Consider the following 17,897-nt stretch of genomic DNA (forward strand, 5'->3'; position numbering starts at 1 on the left):
TGCCCTGGCAGGATGGCCCAGAAAGCTGGCATTTTAAAACGGCACAACTTTTTTCCTGCTACAGCTGAAAACCGAAAAGCATGCGGTCGACTTTTCATCAACACCGTTTAAGTGTTTCATGGCAGGACCTCTTAAAAGAGCTGCAGGAGTGTTTGGAGAAACAGGTTCATTTCATCACATATATAAATCACAACCCAGTGACGGGAGATAAAGGTAGAGCATTGGGATCAGAGAACCCTCTCATTCGCTCCATGATTTTGAGGCAGGCCTCTGTTTCTACAACATCAGAAAGTGCCTGCATACCTGAGAGAAGCTAGTTTGATGGGAATTGAACAGATGAACAGTAACACACATCAACTGACAAATCAGAAGCCCTCGTCCCAAGAGCTGATAAGTCTGAAAACATAAAGACCATAAATGGGAAATGGAAAACCCATGAATAACAACTTAGGAGTAGGAATTAAGACTCTTTGGGGGAACTATGCTGTAGGCCCACCTAGGTCCTCCACTGTCCACTGACACTGCTCTCAGGGAAAATCAATGCCTGGATGTATGCAAACATGACCTTAAAACAATGTCTTCTCATCTGTCTATTTTCTACCCTCTGGGTTTGGAACACCTTTTCCTTGTGCAGCTATGTTTCAAGATGTAGTAGGTTATTCTCGGGTAGCTCTTCACACCCTACCAAGTCAGGGTTCCTTTTCAGTTGGTGCTTTCTGTATATAGTAAAGCTCACCAAAAGCTGACCAGCACAGGAGAGTTTTGTCACCCTCATGGCAGACCCTGTGGGCAGATGGTGAAAAGCATAGGCTCTCAACTCAGGATCAATACTTAGTCACTTACTATCCATGCGAGTTTGAACTCTGATTTCCTTATATATAAAATGAGAATAATCATTCAAATCCCAGAGTTCTGTAAGATGTAAATGAGTTAATTAGTAAAAGAAATGTTTAAGACAGGGCCTTGCCTCAAGTACTTGATAAATATCAAGTATTATTGTCAGCAGTTAAGGCAAGGTCTGGTGCATCGTGGTGATCAATAATTCTTCGTTCTTTGTCTGACATAATAAGCAATAAACACAGAATTGAGTTTTACATGTTTCAGGGCATTTTAAATTTGGTATCTTTAAAATATACACAAAGCCTGCCACTTCACAATACACAGCTCAATACATCAGTAATTGAATTCTGTAATTTAAAAAGCAGTGATAACATGGCTTGAATTCGAGCTTTATAGAAATCATCTATCCATGGCTATAACTGGAAGACACAGTTTGTAGCAGTCTCTGCACTCATTCTGAGAAAGCCGCCCCATTGTTGCCCCCAAATAAGAGAAAATGAAAGGGGATTTCCACTCACAGGAGAAAGTGGCAGACTTCTAGAAATAGAAGAAAACAGAATTTCTTAATCCAGCCCGGATTTTCCAAAGAATAGTTCAGAGAGGTAAACAGCCTTCAGGATATAGGATTCAAGGATCTGTCCACCACACAGGGCTGAATACATGGTCTGGGTTTCTTCCCACTGCTGAGAGCCACAATGGGAACCCATGCCAAGCCACATCAGATTGGTCTCAGTGTGCTCAAAGGGAATTCTCTAGCACCAAGTAAAGAATCAGTTGTCCTTTAACCTAAGAAAGGCCACATCACATCAATTCAGAAGCCCAGGTCCTTCAGCTGTTGCACCCCAGGTGAGCTGACGGGGAGGCAGAACTGACTACTTCTTGCCACCAGCCATTGTGAGAGGCTCTGAGGATGGCATCTCACATAGCCTGTCTTCTGTAAAGCTCTCCCTGGGTATGCAATCCTGCAATTAAGAAATGAGAGCTGGGGGTATAGAACCCCTCCTTCCTCTACATAGTATCCTGGATTTTATTCCTGTCACCACAAAAGTGAAAATGATGAGGAGCTTGGTTTGGGAGCCTTTAAAAGTTTTTGGTCACCACAGTTTGCTTTTTAAAGTAATGGTCACATGGAGTTCTGCGCTCTGAAAAGTGGTACACAGCTAGCGAGAGAAAAACCTACACGGTTATTTAGCTATTTAGGCTATTTAGTAACCTAACTTGTGGATTTCCGGAGTAAGAACGTGCAGTGTAGTAGTCAGGGAGCTAGGAGACCACTAGAGACAAGCGGTCTATCTGGACCCCAGTTGCCATTCAAAGAAATATGGACCAAGTTTTCTAGCACTTTGTGGGCTGTGGTCCTGGATATCAGAGAGGGATAGTGAACCCAGGTTACTGCTTCTGTTTCTCATATCAAATTCCTCTATAGATTCGCCTAAGGTTAGTCTCCTCTCTGTGGTTTGATTTTCTGTCCCTAAAATTGGGAATATTACCCTCATTGGTATCAAAAGATCAGGTTGCTAATGAGTTGGGAAATAGTGATCCACCATATTACCACATCACCTTACACAGCGGTTCATGCCTGAGTACATTTAGTTGACAATGAATGGTTTCATTCAAGAAAACAATTGTGTAGGGCTAATGGGAAAAACTCATAGAGAGGGTTCACAGGCAGTTTACAAGTGAATTGTGACTAGAAACCAGAATATAGAAACTGTATTCTGTAACTTCTCCCTTTTCTCTGGTTTTCAGTGTGAAACGCAGCAATTGCTACATGGTCTGGGGTGGGGACATTGTTGCTAGTTCCCAAAGATCAAGTCGAAGCAATGCAGACCTAGAGATTGGCTGCCTTGTAGATCTGGCAATGGGCATGTTGTCCTTCTCAGCTAATGGGAAGGAACTTGGTACCTGCTACCAGGTAGGTGTGGCTTCTGGGGCTGGGCTGGGGCTTTGGGCTTTGGGCTTTGGGCCTGGGCTAATAATTTTCTTCCACCTTCATCATCCTCCCACAACCAGCTGGTAAGCCCATGTGGTATACTGGCCATTAGATTAGGAAATAAACAAAAACAGAGTGATTGTATTTTATACAGAGAAAAGTATATGTATTTATTAGGTGATTTTTATATACTTCAAGAGGAAACAGCAGCTTCCCTTTATTGAGCTCTGAAAGATCATTCATTTACTCCAAAAATATTTCTCTGCTGCCTTTACTGTTTGTGCTAGATATAATGGGAGATTTAAAGGGTGAACAGAAACAGTCACTTTAAAACACTTATTTACTCAAGATAAAAACCTATAGAAACTGATTATTCCCTTTACGGAGATGTTATACTCCCAATGGATACCTAAGGTGATCTCTTAAAATGTATTTTTTTCAAGTCACGTGTTTTCCTAGTTCATAAACTGTAAACTTCGATAGAACTCCCCAGGAAAGCCTTCAGTTACACATCTGCCATTAGCTAATAAATTAGAAGTCTTCTTCCTTATAGCCATGTGAACATTGCGAAAAATCACGTATTCCCTTTTTTCTTGAATTTTATTAATATTTAGTCTACTAAAATCTGGAAAATACTTCAAGAAAAAAAAACCTGTCTAACTGAGCATTTCATGTTGGGGCAGCTGGCCCAATCCCTGCGTTCAGGGGCGTGGCTGCCCCAGCGGAGTAGCATTCCCCTTAAATAGGATCGGGGCGCCGGAAGGAGTCCCGTTCTTTGCTCTCCCCCGTGTACCTTCTGCTCCGCTGGGCCCTTGGTTCTGTAAGTTCCCTTATCTCCCCTTGTATTAAAACTGAGTAATTATAAAAGGACTATCGTGGTTATTTCCTAACCCCTCCGACCGCTGGCAGCCGGCACAATTTCACAACTTACTGAAACAAGGAAACTGTTTGTCGATCTTTCCTTGTAGTAATTTGTGAGCCTAGAGACCCAGAGAGCCCACCATAGGACATTCTCTAATAGTGATCTCAACACTCCTTAAGCACAGGACAGTGAGTCTCATGTATGTGTAGGTAAAGTTTGCTCAAGAAGTTAAGAGAAAACCTTTCTCCCATGAAGAACAAGCAGCAGAGCCTCATTAGGGGAAAATCTTGGTTTTGCGGGAATGGAAAGGGCAGTAACCTAGAGAGGCACAATGGATCAGCAGAAGGAATAATAGTTGGCTTGATGAGTAGTAAGAAGGGCTCCATTTGGAGAGGGAGGGAGATATACACAGGAAACAGGGAACTATGGAAGGTCTCCGAATGAAAGTGATGTGCAGTATTAAGGAAGCTAAACTTGGTCTTCTAGTGTCAGCAATTTAGACAACCACAGAAGATATGCAATACCCTGTTATTAAATAATAGATTTTCAAAAATGATTCTTTGGTCAGCCCCAGGTCACGGGTTTTGAATTGAAAGACCCATAAGCAGCCAGCTCTCTTGCCTCTGCTTGGGGAGATGGACCAAGGTGTATAGCAGACAGAATAGTCATTCCAGTCCTGAAAGATTCACTAACCAAAAATGACGGGTAGACCAAACTTTGTCTACATGTCAGGAGCAGCTCGCTGACAGAAAGGCCGTTTACCTGTCTCTTCAGCGGTTCCTCCGGTGAATGACACACTCAGAACCTCCTCCTATGAGGAGTACAGTCAACACTTGGCAAGCTTGCCTGAAAGCTGGAGGGCCCAGCCATTTCCAGAAAGCAGCATTTGTAAAATCAGGCTCCGAGGAAGAGAGCAAAGTACCCTTCTAGTACTTCCGGGCTTCAATGCTTCCTTCAGCCCAAATCCCTTGAGAAGCTTTTATATACATTACTGCTGTCCTTCAGAATCCATTAGTGTTTTCCCATTACCTTCTGAAATGGGCTGGACTGAAGGGTCCCTCCTGAGCTGCAGAGAGTTCTGGAACATCTAATAACTTTCATGACCAGTTGGACTTTGGAGATCTGCAAACACAAGCAAATTAAAAGCAAGACAAGGTGGCATTTGCAATAGAAGTGACTTGCCTGCCCCAGATGAGTTGATGAGGCTGACTAACAAGACGCTCCAACCAAGAGAAGGATGCTGCAGCTGCTTCGTCACATCCTGCACGGTGATTCCTAGGTAGCATCAGGCTGGACCATTATCCTCTTTGAGCAGGGTGGGAACATACCCCCCTAGAGCATTTTCCTTATTTCATACATTTAAAGTCTTCTGCTGCTGCTCAGTGTCCTAGTCCTAATGACCTTTGCTGGGTGGGATAGTGGCAGGGTTCTTCTGCTAAGGCAGACTCCCATTCTACTATGCTTTCTAATCTCGGTGAGACAAAAGCATGCCCAGCTATGTGTCTGGTCCCTAGCAGCTGGAACATTATTATTCCACAGCTGTAGTCATTTTCATTTTTCAATTATCTCAAGAGGAACGGGACAGCAATATTTATACACGGGCCCTCAATTCAGAATGGACCAAAATAATGAGAGACAGATTCCCTTAAACAGTGTTTCCAGGCCTCCCATTAAATGGTGCTAGGCAATCTGAAAACCTTTCTCTTTCCCACTTAATAAAATCAGTAGAAAGTGAGAACTAAAATAGACACTCAAGCGTCAGTCATGAGTAACTGTCCCACACCAGTACAAAGGCAGAGCCAGTTGTGAGATTCAGATTTAGGAGGGAGGCTAGCTGGAGATTCGGGCCAGTTTCTAGGGCCTGACCTTCACACATGATTAGAAATGGAGCGTGTATCAGCACAAGGACAAATAGATCAGTCAGTGATTTAGAAAGAACCTTAGCTGCAAAAATGGAGTCCACGACAGCTCGAGTCCAGGTTCTGCTCATTGCACGGGAGCACCCTCTCCAGCTGGGGAGTCCTCGCAGGGCAGGGCCCAGCTCTGTGCTCACTGTCCACGGAGTAGCAGCTGGTACCTCATGAGCGCTCACTGATATTTTGTGCTGTCAGGCTAGCTGACTTGGCTGGGAAATCACTTGTATCCACTTTGCTGCCTAACAAACTGCCATAAAATTAGCAGCTGAAAACGACCTACGTTCATTACATCGTAGATCAGCAGGCTTGCGGGCACTCAAACTCTCAACCCAAGGCACCTGCTGGGCTGAGCCAGGCTCTTCTCTGGGGGTTTAGAAAGAACCCCTTTCTGAGTTTTTCTGAGTTATTAACCGGACCCAACTTTTCATGTTGTAGGTTTATTGTTCTGAGGTCCTATGCCCTTGCCGGGGTCAGGCTGCTAGCAGACGGTGCCTACAATCCTTTCACATGACCCCTCCGCCTTCAGAGCATCATGTTCTTATGATTCAGATCTCTCCAACTTCCTCTTCTGCCTCTGCAAAGGAAAACAAACAGAAAGCCCATGCCTTTCTCCAGCTTCAGTTCAAATGGCTAACAGCTTTCCTTGCACATGCGTAATGGAATTTTCCATTAGCATAATCTCAGAATTAAATAGAGGGTCCTCGGGAACCTTCTAGAATAATGTTTAACACATCACTAGTATCATTTTCTCCTCTTGTATACCCTGTGGAGCCCAAATTAGTCCTAAACAAAATCCACATTGTTCATCATGGCAAGAGTATGCTCAGCACAAGAAAACATTCTATATCAGGGCTTTCAGAGCACTCCCTAAGTCAGGCATGAGGAGAGCCCTGGACTTTGGTTGAGCAGTTTAGTAAATTTGCAATAAGCCATCCTTGAAAGGCCGGAAACTACCTATAAGGCAGCTTACTTTCCAAAGCCAGTCTATTTAGATGAGGCTCTTATCCCAAGGACTGACAGCCTCCACATGTTTGGTACCTTTCTGTTTGCTAGATATAAAATGAAGTCTGTAGGGGTAATGCATTCTCAAGGTATAGCCAGTCCTTGAATTTATACTCAGAAAGAGCTGGAACAATCCCCCAGTGACTTAATGGTAGTAGAGGAATATTATCTAACTTTGTATACATCACAGTAAATAAATAATAAGTGGAGCCCTTGGTGTCATATGCAAATGCCTCATACAATCATGCAAGGTGCAGTTGGAAGCCAACCAGAGAATCTCAAACCTTTTAATCTATGTATATAGAGTGAAAGGGGCTACAGAAGCATCCAGAGCATCCCAGGGAGAAGGCAAGATTTGTATTCCAATAAAGACCCTCAAAGTCTTTGCCCTTACAGCATCAATTCTCAACTGTGATGTGTGTCTGCCCCCAGCCCAGGACATTTGGCAATGTCAGAAGGCCTTGTTAATTGTTAGGATTAGGATGTGCTCAGGGATAAATAATAGGTTCAGGACAGGGATGTCACTCACAGTAGCACTCAGGTTAGCTCTCCCACCAAGGTAGCAGTGCCATAGTCTCAATAAGACTGAGGTTAAGAGTCTTGACTGCAGGGTATCCTGGAGCTTATGAACCTGCCATTTGCCTTCAGCAATGATCCCGAATCACCACCCAGACAAACAGCTGTTGAGTAGCCATTCGTGCTTTTCCTGGCTAGTGAGTAACAGAAGCTTCTGGCATTATGACTCTGCTCCTGAACTGCAGGGAAAGCTGCTGGATACAAGTACTTAAGGAAGTTAGGGGAAGGGTGTAAGATATTTTATCCCAGAGCAGAAGGGATTGAAGACCTGGAGCAGTGACAGTCTCAAGTAAGACATACTGGGTCTCTGAGAGTGTCTGAGCAGTGGGGAGTGACCAGCCAGCCAGTTGTCTCCTCTCAGCTGAACTTGACTGGGGTGGCTGAAGACTAACTACCGTGGCTTAGCAAACTGATTCCCACAGCCCTGGGCAAAACTCTTGGTTTGTTTTGGTTTCCAGGTGGAGCCTAACACCAAAGTCTTCCCAGCGGTCTTCCTCCAGCCTACAAGCACATCTTTGTTTCAGTTTGAACTTGGAAAACTGAAGGTATTTATCTGTCCCTTCGATTAATACCCATGCCAAGGGAAGGCAGCAGCAGTCGTCATGGTGACATCCCAGGCATCAGAAGGCAGGGAAGAGCTCTTGCTTATCATTCACCCCCATGCCTCTCTCGGGCCTCTATAATTTGTGGGGAGGTCCCAAGGATGGAGTATACTTTCTCATTTTTCTTTTCTCCCACCCATTTTGGCTACAAAAAGGACTGATTACTTCTCACCTAACCCATAGTGTGCCATCCTAACTAGCAAAGCCTTTGGCGAGCCTCGGGATAGATAGTCCTTCTTAACTTATACTGGTTAAATTGACGATTGTGCGCCAGGTACATGATCCAGCACCTGAGACTCTCCCTATAATGAGCCCCTTTTCTTCTCTGATGTCTTTCTGCCTTGTCCCAGAATGCAATGCCCTTGTCTGCAGCCATATTTAAGAGTGAAGAGAAGAACCCTACCCCACAGTGTCCTCCTCGGCTGGATGTCCAAACCATCCAGCCTGTGCTATGGAGTCGCATGCCCAGCAGCTTCCTCAAAGTGGAGACAGAGCGGGTGAGCGAGCGCCATGGCTGGGTGGTGCAGTGCCTAGAACCCCTGCAAATGATGGCACTCCACATTCCGGAGGAGAACAGGTACTAGAGGGACCCACAAAGAAAGGAACAGTCCTGGGAAGCCAGGAAGCTCCAAAGGGAACTAGGAACATCTTCAGTGTGTCCAACGCTATCCCAAGATAACTGTTCATTCCCCACAATACATTAGTTCTATCCTTTCTCCTTCCCGTCTCATCATTCAGTCAAAAACGGCAGAGAATACACCACGACGCCCCAGTCATGGTATCTTCTGTAGACCAGGAATCAGGAAATATTTCCATGCTTTTAATTAACAAACAAGTGATATTGAAATAGACATATATTTAATTTCACAAAAATAAAGGGAAGAATGACCCATGTCTAGCTTGACTTAGAGACCTAGGAATTGGGGGTCGTTGTGCCCCTTTGTTAATAGGATTGTGACTGGGTTCAGTCCCAACACTTTCACTTTCTGCGTGTGTAGTTTGGTAAGCTGCTCACATACTCCAAGCTGCAGCCACTTCAGTCACACAGCAAAAGACAAGGCCACCCACACTGCTGCCAGAGTGAGAGTGAGGTTGTATGGGAGAAATCCAGCATGGTTTCTGGCCATATTGAGAACAAAGTTTTATTGTTTTGTATGTTTTTATCTCTGTGTTCCTTATCTGAAAAAGCATGTGCATGGGTTGGACAAAAACGGATCACTGGTAAGCGCACTTGCTCTTGCAGAGGACCCAGGTTCAATTCCCAGCATCCACCTTATGGCTCACAATCATACTTAATTCCAGTTCCAAGGATCCAATGTCCTGTCCTTTTCTGATCTCTATGGACACCACAAATACACATAGCACATATCTTGGCACATACCTTTATCTATATCTATATCTATATCTATATCTATATCTATATCTATATCTATATCTATACCTATATTGTCTATGTCTATATCTATATCTATATCTATATCTATATCTATATCTATATCTATGCAGAACATTCATCTACATAACACAAATATTAAAAATATAAAAGTATGTGCAGAAAGTGATGGTGTTTGACACCCATAGGACTGACCTTTGGGTATCCCCTTGGATCATGTACCACTTCAACAGAGGCGAGTATGGGCAAAGTAAAGAAAAGTATTGCATCCATTCTAGAACCCTATCTCTGGGCCTCCATGGGCAAGGGAACAGCACACAGGCAAGCAGGCTGCAGACGTCAGAAGAAAGCTCTTGCCGGATTAGGCCAATGAGTACCAGTTGGGAAAGTGTTTCCTCTCAGAATAACAATGCAGATGGAAGGACAGAAAGACCTTTAGGTGCTGCAGAGCGGGACTGTGCAGATGGTGTGAATGGTAGATTGGCAGTGGGAGGTGACAGTAGTAGCTGTGACAGTGGGCATGGCGGTGGGAGTGGCAGTGGGCGTGAGCTGCATCTTCTGAGAGGCTTGTGTCAGGAAGCAGACCCATTCAGATAAGAAGGCCAGGTCATTGTCATATTGTCTTTCTCATTGAGACCTTAGGGTTTCCACCTCTTTTTCAATTTTTTGATATTCAATAAGCCAATGTCTTACATTCCTAGGCTTTTTAGATTGTTATAACAAGACCAGGTGGGTCATTAGGAACTAGGATGTGGACCATAGTACCCTAATAGAAAAATACCCTAATAGAGAAAGCATGGCAGAGATTTTTGTCCCTTCTGCCTTGGCTGCGCTGGTTGAGGTCCCTGGGGTTTTGGGGGGCGGCGCCACTGAATTCTGACACTTGTCTCTCACTGTGGCATGGCCGGTTGCTTTGTCTTCCTCAGGTGTGTGGACATCCTTGAGCTCTGTGAGCAGGAGGACCTGATGCAGTTCCATTACCACACCCTGAGGCTCTACAGCGCTGTGTGTGCCCTGGGGAACAGCCGGGTTGCCTATGCCCTGTGCAGCCACGTGGACCTCTCCCAGCTCCTCCATGCCATTGACAACAAGTACTTGCCTGGCCTCCTCCGAGCGGGTTTCTATGACCTGCTCATTAGCATCCACCTGGCCAACGCTAAGGAGAGGAAGCTGATGATGAAGAATGAGTACATCATCCCCATCACCAACACCACCAGGAATATCCGCCTGTACCCAGATGAGTCCAAGAGGCATGGGCTGCCTGGGGTGGGCCCGAGGACGTGCCTTAAGCCAGGCTTCAGGTTCTCTACGCCTTGCTTCGTGGTGACTAATGAGGAGCACCAGAAGCAGAGCCCCGAGATTCCCCTGGAGATTCTCAAAACCAAGGCTCTGAGCATGCTGACAGAGGCCGTGCACTGTAGTGGGGCCCACATCCGAGACCCTGTTGGCGGTTCAGTGGAGTTCCAGTTTGTGCCTGTGCTGAAGCTCATCGGAACCCTGCTAGTCATGGGCGTTTTTGATGATGACGATGTTCGTCAGATTCTCCTCTTGATTGATCCCTCTGTGTTTGGAGAGCACAGCGGGGAGACAGAAGAGGGAGCAGAAAAAGAAGCCACCCAAGTCGAGGAAAAGGCAGTGGAGGCTGGAGAAAAGGCCAGCAAGGAGGCTCCGGTCAAAGGCTTGCTGCAGACCCGATTGCCCGAGTCTGTCAAGCTTCAGGTAACTGGGAACAACTGACGTGCTCTGGTAAAGTGCCCTGGAGGGAGGGAGGAAAGCCTGGGTATGGGGACTCCAGGCACAAGCCTGAGTCTGCTGCTGAAGCAATAGTGTGCAGAGAGTCCCTGGGAGATGCCTCTTTCCATGGAATCCACTCTCTAAGCTTTCCCAAGCCAACATGAAAACGCCAACCTTTGTCAGGAAGATACATTGAAACATTTAGACTTCACGTAGAAGTCTCTTCACCAGGGTTGGGTTTGCCCACGGCTCTGAGCCTTTGAGACCAAGGTGATTATTTTAGAGGTACCTGTTTAGAAAAGGGCTAAGACTCTGGTTGTAACCAAAGTAACCCCCAAGGAACTAACATACAGGACCACCACAGTCATTACCCACTCTCACTAAGCTATGTTCTTACACTAATATGACGGGGCCCTGTTGACCCAGTATTCACATAACTGTTACACAGAGTAAGGAGCATGCTCCTGGCACCACCTAAGGGCCATCAGTTCCATCTGAAGCTATGCTTTCTCGTGTAAGCTACCATGAGATCTATGCTAAGGATGATAACCTTTGTCTTTTGAGCACCGAGACAAAGAGGAAAGAAGATGAAGAACAGTGAGCCTGGGTCAGCCATTCCTAGGGTTTTATTCCTTCTCCTCTGCTGCTTACTGGATTATGTAAACTCACCAAGTCAGCAGTTAGCCAAGGCCTTACAGTTATTATCTGTAAAATGGAAATAATACAAAAAGATAATGCCAAACATATTTTCATGAAACATGTAAAGCATGTTCCATCATCTCATAGAATGTGCCATAGTGAGGTAATCTATGATAAAAGTTCTCTCTTCTAATATAATGGGATTTGTGCATAGTCAGTTAATCAGGATGTTGAGTATAGAGGAGAAATGTAGTTTATATAGAATGATACAGGCATACACACAGAGAGACACACACGCATGCACACACACACAAACATACACATTAGCATTTTATTAAATCATTTAAGTGCACAGCTATGAAAAAGAGTGAAGATCTTTTCTATGGTGTAAATCCTCTGGTCAGTGCTTGAAGTTCTTCTGTTTCATATTTGACCTCTGAGATAGAGCATCTATGATTGCCAGTTGAGGGATTTTTAAAGTGATTATCAGAGATTCAGTCATGCACTGCATAGTGACACTTCAGCTGACAATGGACCACACAGATGAGAGGGATCCCATCTAATGAGAGACTAACCATTGGTTGCTAAAATTCCTTCCCTGGGGGAGATATAAGCAACATCTCTATCTTTTCTCCTATGATGGCAAACCAAGGGATGATCTCATCAAAGTTCACACTGGAGAACCAGTGTCTTTATTGGGCTTCTTTGCAGATCATAGGTGAAGGGATGCTTAGAGGGGTCTGGGTGCTCCTTCCCCAACAGGCCACACCTGGAAAGTCTTTAACCAGGAAAAATGAGGTCCTCCTTGTAGCTGTGTAGACGGAGCTCCTTCTTCGTCTTTTCCAGCCTGTGGACTCTAGCCCTCCACTCCCTCTTCTTTGTCTTTTCCGGCCTATGGACTCTAACCCTCCTGAGGCCGTGTGCAATTAAGGCAGCGTGTATAACGTGGTAGGAAATGGCTGGAGAGTAAGGTGAGGGTCTTCTGACCCTCTCTGTCCCTCTGTGAAGGGACATGAATAGTCAGAAAGCCCAGCATAGAAGTGGTGATACCTTGGCTCAGAGGATAGTCACTCTCAGCGCTTAGTGTATGATGTTTTTGCCATGATGAATGCCCTAAGTGTGGATGCGTCCAAGCGCATCCTTGTCCCTGAGTCAGGACCATCACTAGAAAGTAAAACACTTTCAGACTTTAATGATTTTCCCCAACTCTTTACAGTTTTCTCACACTTAGCATTTTTTAGAACAACTTAAATTTACAGAATGATAGATTATTATAATAACAAAAGAACTAACCATTTTGGGGCAGTGCAGTCAGCACCCACCCTGAAGATGAGATGGAGAACATGCTTTTCCGCTGTCCCATCTTCTGTTGCTGGACGGTGGAAGAAGGAAAACAATGCTCACATGAGTATTTAGATTCTGGTTTTCAAACATGACTCCTGAGGGACACATCTTCTAGAAGATGCTATTTTCAGTGAGTTCATTTCTCTCATTCTCTGGCCTCAGTGGCTGAACAGTTCATCTTCGGATTTAGGTGGACTTGGATTCAGTAGCTGCATGGTTGCTCTATGACACTACATGGATCACTGCACTTACCTAAGTCTCAATGTTATTGGCTATGAAGTAGGGCACTGGCAATGTTGTCTGTTTGCGTTAAGTGCATTCTATAAGGATGTACACACACACACACACTTTTTGTTACAGATGTGTGAACTCCTCAGCTACCTCTGTGACTGTGAACTGCAGCATCGAGTAGAGGCTATTGTGGCATTTGGTGACATTTATGTGTCCAAGCTTCAGGCAAATCAGAAATTCCGCTACAATGAGCTCATGCAGGCCCTGAACATGTCTGCAGCCCTAACTGCCCGGAAGACACGGGAGTTCCGCTCACCACCCCAGGAGCAGGTGAGTCCCATCCTGAACTCCATTCCACTTCCTGTGGAAAAGGGTACATGAGCCCTTTGTGTTATCTTCGGCAAACTGAAGAGCTATGGATTCCTAGAAGAATCACCACAGCACCAAGAGACAGGCTGAGTCCTAAGTAAATAATGACTGGGGAGAACTTGCCAATTATCTTGGCTGGGGTGGGGGGAACATTTCTAAACTGAACATAAGGCAGAGCTTCCTTCTTCCACCCTCTCCTTCCCTATGTGCGCCTTTACTAATCGGTGGAAAACCAGAGGAAGAATGTTGAGGTTCAACAGATACCTTGGCCACATCTACTGCTCAGAAGAATGTTACTAACCCTTCCAGAAATCCCTACCTCTCTATTAGAGACAAGAAAGTAGCTGGTGCACCCTAGTTTGTGAGAATTGAGGTGCAGCCTTCCTCACCTGACACATCCAAGCACCTTTGACTTAAATTTACATGAAGCCTTTTTTGCCCCACGAAGCCTGGAGAACAGAGCTCATTGCAAATCATCCTTTGCAATGTGTTATATAGAACCCACTTGTTGTCACTGCTGAGACAGAAGATGACTTTAGATAAGTTTAAATGAGGGAGTGGTATCTCACGGTCTAATAGTGCTACCCAGGCCTGTTGCCCACTGTTCCCTTAGTGTTCAAAATGAAGGTAGATCCCGCAGTGAAGAAACCAGCTCTGCCTTTGAAACTACATCTTTGAGTCTTATAAATTTTTAATAAGCATACTATTCATTGTTGTCACTATAATTACCACTATTTTATCTTAATGGCACAACTACAACTTCATTCAGTTACTTTCCCAATCTATTTTATGGAACGTAGTTATTTATATGGTCTTTCCATTGAACCACCCATCTGAGCTTTTAAAAGACTCATGAGTGATAATGCATAACAAGAAGGCAAAGCTAATCATCTCTCTAGTTGCAAAATGAAAGTCCTTGGAACTGACTGAGAGAGGTCATTGTGCTGAACCAAATGTATGAGTATGCTGTTTCTCCAACTGCCACCCAAGAATTCCTCAAGTGTATTACAGATGTTATAGGCTTTTGAGACTGGTGGTGGATATGAATGTGCCCCATAACACTGAGCAAATGATGATCTCTCAAACTTCTGTGAATAATTGGAAGGCAATAATAAGTAAACCAAATTTATTTGCTGCTGAGTCAGGAAAACTTCTCTTAAAGGAGCTGTGGCCTGCCGCCAGCAGACAGCTAGAAGCTGTGCTAAGCTCTGTATGTCTTCCTGTCCAGAATTTATTTTCAAGCCCTCTCAGGTTTTACATAGATTTGGTTGGCCACATGGGCGCCAATTTGTTGCATGAAAGGCTTGCTTGTTTGGTTCTGGCCATCTGGCTAGCTTAGACCCAACTAGCAGCAGATCTTGCCTGGTCTGTCTTTCCACCTTTTCATTGTGTGCTCTTTCATCAGGTGGGACCCTTCCTAAGTTTTGTTGACAGGAGTCATTCAATAAAGATCTTCACTTTGCACTCTGAAGCCATATCATACAACCTTTTGTTTATTTTTTAAAAAGTGTACCCTATCTTGTTGTGATTAACATGATTTCCCTTTTCCAACCTATTTCATGGGTAGTATTTAGTTATAAATAATATCTCTACCTACTTACAAGAAGATTTGAGCCAGGTGGTGGTGGCTCACACCTTTAATCCCAGCACTTGGAGGCAGGGACAGGTGGATCTCTGTGAGGTCAAGGCCAGCCTGGTCTACAAAGCAAGTTCCACAAAAGCCTCCAAAAAGCTACATAGAGAAAACAAAACAAAATAAAGAAAGAAGAAAAAGATTGGAAAGAGAAGTTCTGAATGAGAGACTTCTGAATCATGTTAAAATTTAGTAAGACATTAGAATGTTTTCCAACTATGAAGTCCTCAACAGTTAAGGAAAAGCTCTATGCCTGGTGGTTGGGATAGCATGGCTGAGTCACAACGGGGTGTGGGGGGGACCTCTAACTGCTTCTGCAATTCCTCCACCTCATCACGGACCTATAGTTGCGGGCCCGCAGGGAGCATTTTGAAGTCCAGGAGCCTAGCTAGGAAACAGAGCGTTTTCACTGACCTCTGCTAGCATGACTTTTCATGGTTAATGTACACAGCAAAACAACCGCCCCGCTTTCTCACTCCTGGGGATCGCACATGTTGCATGACAGTCTGTATAGGTTACACTTAGGAATGTCTTTACATTCAACACTGCTTCAGGATGCAGGGGCTCTGAAAGTAGCCACGAGGTCTCTTCATGTCAGCTAGTGATGAAGTACATTTATTACTGTAACACAGATTTTTTTGGTTTTGATAAGTGTCCTTCACTGTGATCATGTCTCTTCGTAAGTTTGTATGTCTTGTTTGTTTAAAATATTAATCCATAAATTTGTGTGTCTCACTAAACTGTAAGAAAACTGCATGGCAAATAGAAAAACATCAAGAACAGAATAATAGAAGCAAAAAGAAAGGCAGAGTGAGCATAGAACATAAATCTACATCTCAACACCAGGACCCAAGTGAAGACCCTACACATAAAATCAAAAGCTAACTCAAACTCCAGAAATTTATCGAGTATATATTCTAAGCAACTAAAACTCCAGAAAATGTTTAAGTTCATTAGAAAAATATGCAAAGCACTCCACCAACTAATTTTCAAATGGGTAATTGCCTGGTAGAAAAATGGAGGAAGAACATGAGAAGAAAATCTTTACAAAATATGCAATAAAATTACTCTTAATGCGTGGAAAATGAATTTCAACCTCACCAATTAAATGCAAATCAAAGCAACAGGAATATGTTATTCTTCACCCATTAAACTGGAAAATATTTGAAAATGTGTTAAGTTCTCATTACTGTAATAGAGATGCCAAAGTAACACAAACTTACATAAATTTGAAATAATGCAAATTGTTGTGAGATTTCTGGGAAGCGATTTACAATTCATATCACAAGCCATTAAAAATGGTACACACCTGTTGCTCCATTCATTTTGCTTCTAGTTTATCCTAAAAAAAAGTCTGAAATGTGAATAAAAAGCATATAAAATATTCAAAGCAACTTTGTTTATAAAAAAAAACAAAAATGAGTCAGGAGATGATCTGGTGTGTAAAAGCACTGGCCACTCAAGTATAAAGACGTGATTTTGAATACTTAGACTCTCATAAAAACTGATGGATGGTGTGAGCATCTGTAATCCCCGTGCCCATGTGGAGAGAAGGGAAGTGGAAACAGGAGAATTACTGGAAGTTCACAGGCCAGCTAGCCTGATGTATGAAGTGAAAACCAAAACATAAAGACCCGGTCTTAGATAAGATAGAAGGCAAGGAGCAATCCCTAAGTTTGTCATCTGACCTCTACATGTATGCCATGGCTCATATGTGCACACGTACATACACACACATACACACACATACACACACACACACGTCATACCACACAAGATACTCACAAAAAACTGTAGAAGGAGCGGCGGGGCTGCGTCCCGCCACCCTGCTAGCTTTACCCAAAATAATTACACGAAAACTGTATTCTTTTAAACACTGTCTGGCCCATTAGTTTTAGCCTCTTATTGGCTAATTAACCCATATTTAGTAATCTGTGTAGCACCACGAGATGGTCACTTACCAGGAGAGATCTTAACCTGCGTCCATCTCAGAGAGGAGAGGCATGGCGACTCACTATGGCAACTGCCTGAAGCGTCTCCCCAACTCTGCTTCCTTTCTCCCACAATTCTGTTCTGTCTACTCCGCCTACCTAATTTTCTGTCTCTTAAAGGGCCAAGGCAGTTTCTTTATTAATGAAAGTAACACATAGACACTCCTCCATCAAAAAATAAAAATAGAAGCCAGGCGGTGGTGGCACACGCCTTTAATCCCAGCACTCGGGAGGCAGAGGCAGGCGGATCTCTGTGAGTTCGAGGCCAGCCTGGTCTACAAGAGCTAGTTCCAGGACAGGCTCTAAAAAATGGGAGATCACCAACTCCAGTTGGAATGGGACTGATGGATCATGCGACCAAACCCGTCTCTCTGAATGTGGCCAACAGCGGGGGCTGACTGAGAAGCAAAGGACAATGGCTCTGGGCTCTGAGTCTTCTGCATGGACGGGCTCTGTGGGAGCCTTCTCAGCTTGGTCGATCACCATCCTGGTCCAGGGGGGAGTTGGGAGGACCCTGATCTTAGCATAGAGTGGGGAACCCTGATGGCTCCTTGGCCTTGAGAGGGAGGGAGGGGAGGTTTGGGTGGAGGGGAGGGGAGGGAAGGGGGAGAAGGAGGGGAGGGAAGGGGGAGGAGGAGGGAAGGAGATGGAAATTTTTTAAATATAAAAAAAAAATAAACCATGAGGAAAAAAAAATAAAAAATAAAAAAAAATAAAACTTAAAAAAAAAAGCTGCAGAGAAAACCCTGTCTCGAAAAACCAAAAATAAAAAATAAAAAAATAAAAATAGAAACAAAGATATAACAGAAATTTAATTTTATATAAATTTGCA

The 17,897-nt window shown here is 44.1% G+C and overlaps 1 protein-coding gene across 1 annotated transcript in view; it reads left to right on the forward strand.

Moving 5' to 3' along the window:
- Ryr3 (ryanodine receptor 3) overlaps nucleotides 1–17,897 on the forward strand; it is a 429,760-nt gene that overhangs the window by 235,538 nt on the left and 176,325 nt on the right. The window contains exons 36-40 of the mRNA XM_038331390.2: nucleotides 2,590–2,755; nucleotides 7,588–7,674; nucleotides 8,082–8,308; nucleotides 10,051–10,843; nucleotides 13,202–13,402. Of these exons, the coding sequence (XP_038187318.2) occupies nucleotides 2,590–2,755; nucleotides 7,588–7,674; nucleotides 8,082–8,308; nucleotides 10,051–10,843; nucleotides 13,202–13,402 (1,474 nt within the window). The remainder of the gene's footprint in view (nucleotides 1–2,589; nucleotides 2,756–7,587; nucleotides 7,675–8,081; nucleotides 8,309–10,050; nucleotides 10,844–13,201; nucleotides 13,403–17,897) is intronic.

Source organism: Arvicola amphibius, chromosome 5 (genome assembly GCF_903992535.2).
Source record: "Arvicola amphibius chromosome 5, mArvAmp1.2, whole genome shotgun sequence".
Lineage (NCBI taxonomy): Eukaryota > Metazoa > Chordata > Mammalia > Rodentia > Cricetidae > Arvicola > Arvicola amphibius.